This window comes from Morone saxatilis, unplaced genomic scaffold, assembly GCF_004916995.1.
Source record: "Morone saxatilis isolate NCDOM2014 unplaced genomic scaffold, NCSU_SB_2.0 Contig14, whole genome shotgun sequence".
NCBI lineage: Eukaryota > Metazoa > Chordata > Actinopteri > Moronidae > Morone > Morone saxatilis.
The window spans coordinates 1839582-1843418 of NW_023339696.1; the positions used below are offsets into that span (position 1 = coordinate 1839582).

The following is a 3837-nucleotide window of genomic DNA, read 5'->3' on the forward strand; positions in this document are numbered from 1 at the left end:
ATCTTGCTCAAGGATATTTCGACATGGCAGGAGGAGATGGGGATTGAACCAACAACCTTCCAATTAGCGGACGACCCGCTCTGCCTCTGAGCCACATTGAGGTCCAGCTGTAGCCCTGTTCTGGCTGCCAGGCTCGGTCATTCCAAACCAGATGTGGGCCACAAGGTGCTGGTAAGTCTGGCTACAAGTGGTTTGCTATCTGAAAATGATTTGCACACTACAAGCCAATAAAAGTATACAATCTAGGATTTTTTATTAACATGAACAATGTGTTTCACTCAACTTGCAAACAATAAGCCTAGGTCAGTGGTTCCCAACCTGGGGGTCAGGACCCCTACTAGGGGGTTGCCAAAGCTTCAACCAACCAACCAACCAAACAACCAAAGCGCTAATATGACAAAGGGAAACAGAATTTTTCAAAAAAGAAGCCTATTTAGTATGTATGATTGTTAAACATAAAAATACATAATGCAGACAGAATTGTATAAAAAGTCCTTAAAAATATCAGGAAAACTCATCACCTGATCAATTTTTACAGGAAATAATCTGCTCAAAATTGATTATGTATTGAATATAATGTGAAATATCCAGTGCTTGAAATGGGCCAGTACTCACTGGTATTGAGTACTTTAAATAAAATTATAGCAAATAAAATCAAATAGAGGTGAGGCAGAATAAAAAAGAATAAAATAAAATACTAACAATAAAACAGATAAAACATATTGCAGAATTACCTGTACTAGGGCAAATAAAATAAATCATGTTTTACATAATATTTTACAAAAGATAGCTAATATATGATAAGAACAATAACCCAAAGGGATGCAGTAAATATGCAAGTGCTTTGTAGGTGATCAGTTAAATCTTAAAATCAATTCTAAAAGTGACCAGTAAAGAGAGGCTAAAACAGGGCTAATATGATCTTTGCGTCTTGTGTTGGTTAAAAGCTGAGCAGCTGCACTTTGTACCAGCTGGAGGTGCAAGATGGCTTTTTGGCATAACTCTGAGTACAAAGAATTAAATATTCCAATTGGGTTAGAATGAATGAAAGAATTGAAAGCACAGATGACTTTCTCAAGATCAGGCCGCCAGAAAAAAACTACCTGATCTTAGAGATACTCCGTAATTGATAAAACCATGTTAGAACATTTGTGATTTTATTTTCAAAACCGAGGTCACTATCAAATATTACACCCAGGTTTCTGGCTGCAGGTGCAGATATCTGACAACAAGGATCCAAGATGGACCAGGGATGGACCTTGGGGGTAGCTTTGTGGTCCGACAGAAATCAGTGTTATCAAAAGTAAAACCAGAGGACATGACAATGTCTAGGGTGCATCCCTTTAAATGTGCGGGGGCCCTCCACTGCCTGAGTGAGATTAAATGAATGCACAATGTCTATGAAAGCCATAGTAAAAGAGGAACCGGAGGAGCAGCAGGTATGTATGTTAAAATCACCTAAAACAAGGTATACTAAAAGACCAGAAATTTCCTGAATGAAACCAGAGAGTAATATTACAGAGTAGATGGACCTTGCCATTTATGATAAAACCATGTCATTCAAATGAGGAGAAATTTCAAAGTAAAAACAGTCCACCTTAACGACCTGAGATCCAAGGCTGCTGAAAATTAAAACCAGGACAGCATGCTTCATTTAATGTAACACAGTCGCCAGGGTTTAACCAGGTCTCAGTCAGCATAAGGAAATCTAGGTGCCTTGTTAGAATTAAATTAATGCAGAAAAATTATTTATTTTATTTTTGCCAGTGATCTGACATTTAATAGCCCAAAGACTACTGAGGTATGGGATTGGGATGGACTAACCAGGAACGCATAAAGTGATGCAGCACAGTTAACAGAGGATAAAGACATGGTTTTAACTGTGATTAGATTGCTTCTGTACGGACAGTATGTATGAACTGAAGATAAATTTAGGTGTTACACATTGCCTTTCTGTAATTCTAACAAGAAAATGATAAGTTAGTGTGAGGGGAAGCAGTTCTTGCACTGTCAGAAGCAGGGCTATGGAATACTATGGAAGCCCAGGAAGCTGGACACGGTGAAGTAAGACCGGTGACTTCAATTGGAGAGGCTGCTGCATTTGAGGCCAAGGGCCGCTGCTACCCACAGGCTTGAGATGTGTCAGCCAGGAAGACAGCTCCGTGTCTCTCTGGTTGCTGGAATCATTCCTGCTCTCTACACTGCCTGTGAAGCAGTGACGATTTTGTCAACAAAAAATTTTCATGATGAAAATATGAAGGAAAAAATGAGAACCATTCTTTATTCTTGGATCCCCATTAGCTGCAGTTTGCTAGCCCTCTTCCTGGGGTCCACACACAACAAAACGTACATGGCACACTTGTAAGTCTATGTAAGTAAGACCATACAAAGGCACATTCAATATTACAACACATCCAGTTACAATCCATTTTAGTTTAGCTAACAGTGGGATTATTTATAATTTTTACAGTTTTTCAAAGAAATATTTTAAAACTTAATTGATCAAAGTTGTTAACTGGTTCCACGATGTGATGGGTCCATGATGGTGAACAATTATGAAATGTATAAAATTTTTCATCAATAGAATTAATCAAAGAATGAAAAACTATAATGTAAAATGGACGGATGAAATAAATAAATATTTGTGACTCAGTAGTTATATAACGCAGATTAAGCTATATAAATTAAATCTGTCACGCTTAAGTCTATCAGACTGTCTACAACCTGACCTTTGCCTTTGACTCAACTAAACTTTCATCTTAACCTGTGTGTGATAACCTAGCAAGATAAGTGGACTCACAAGATCACGGAATCACACGATCAAGCCAGAATCCATCTTGCCAGGCTTCGGTCTGTAGTCAGATCATGCTAGGTGTGAAGCAGTAAGAAGACTGTTTGTGAAACAACAATGGTGGCTCCATCCAGTTACACGTTTAAAATAAAGCACAGTGGACAGTATCTTGACATTTTTAACACCAGATCGTCGGATCAATAAAGACCACGGGGTATGCATATTAGGGGTGTAAGAAAAGATTGAAAAATATCATATTGCAACATTTCGTTTTGTGATATTGTATATTTTCTTGAAATCACTATCGATTTTTGTGTTTAAATCCCCAATGGCTTGATAGCAGTGTTGTAGACGTAAACTGAGACCTAAGATGTTGGATGTTACAGGGACTGTGATCAACACAAAAAATCGCCAGGTTCTCGCAAAGAAACAGGCCTAATGCATACAATGCAATTAAAATGCAAAGTCCTATCACAACATATGTGAAGTATCCCTTCACCATGGCTCATTTGTTAAACTAGTTATAATAACGGATTAGAAATGTTTATACTAACTAGCAGCCCTTACTGTCTGACTATATGAGGTTTGATTCTGTATATTATTTTTTCCATTTGCACATTATATATATATATATATATGTGTTTTTTAAATCAAGATAAGGTAGAAAGGTAGATATTGACTGTGATGGAAGTAGATTGTTCCAAAGAGATGGTACTCTGTATTTGAGTGAATATTGATTAAGGGAAGACCAAGAATAGAGAAGATAAAAGTCCTTAGTGTCTTGTAGAATATGAGTCAATGTCTGAGAAAAACTTTAAAGAGATTCTGGAAGGCTCTGGGCAAGTCTTGACTTAGGTGTACATATTTATACAGCAACACACAAATAGAAGTCTGTAACTCAGTGTCCTCTAGTTGTCTTCTATGCATATCGGACACACTTTAAGTGGTTTTTGAAGAAGTGAAGCTGCAGTTTGAAGTCCTCGTCACTCTTCTGAGGGTGTCTGAAACTGACATAGCGAGCCTCATCCTTGTTTTGAGCACTATGG

General features: G+C 37.7%; 1 protein-coding gene across 1 annotated transcript in view; it reads right to left on the reverse strand.

Annotated features, from left to right (window-relative positions):
- Positions 1-2267: 2267 nt before the first annotated feature.
- Positions 2268-3837, reverse strand: part of LOC118323638 (beta-1,4 N-acetylgalactosaminyltransferase 2-like) — a gene marked incomplete at its 5' end in the record, with an annotated part of 6935 nt that continues 5365 nt past the window's right edge. Inside the window, 1 exon segment of the mRNA XM_035655668.1 lies at positions 2268-3837. Within this exon segment, the coding sequence (XP_035511561.1) occupies positions 3711-3837 (127 nt within the window).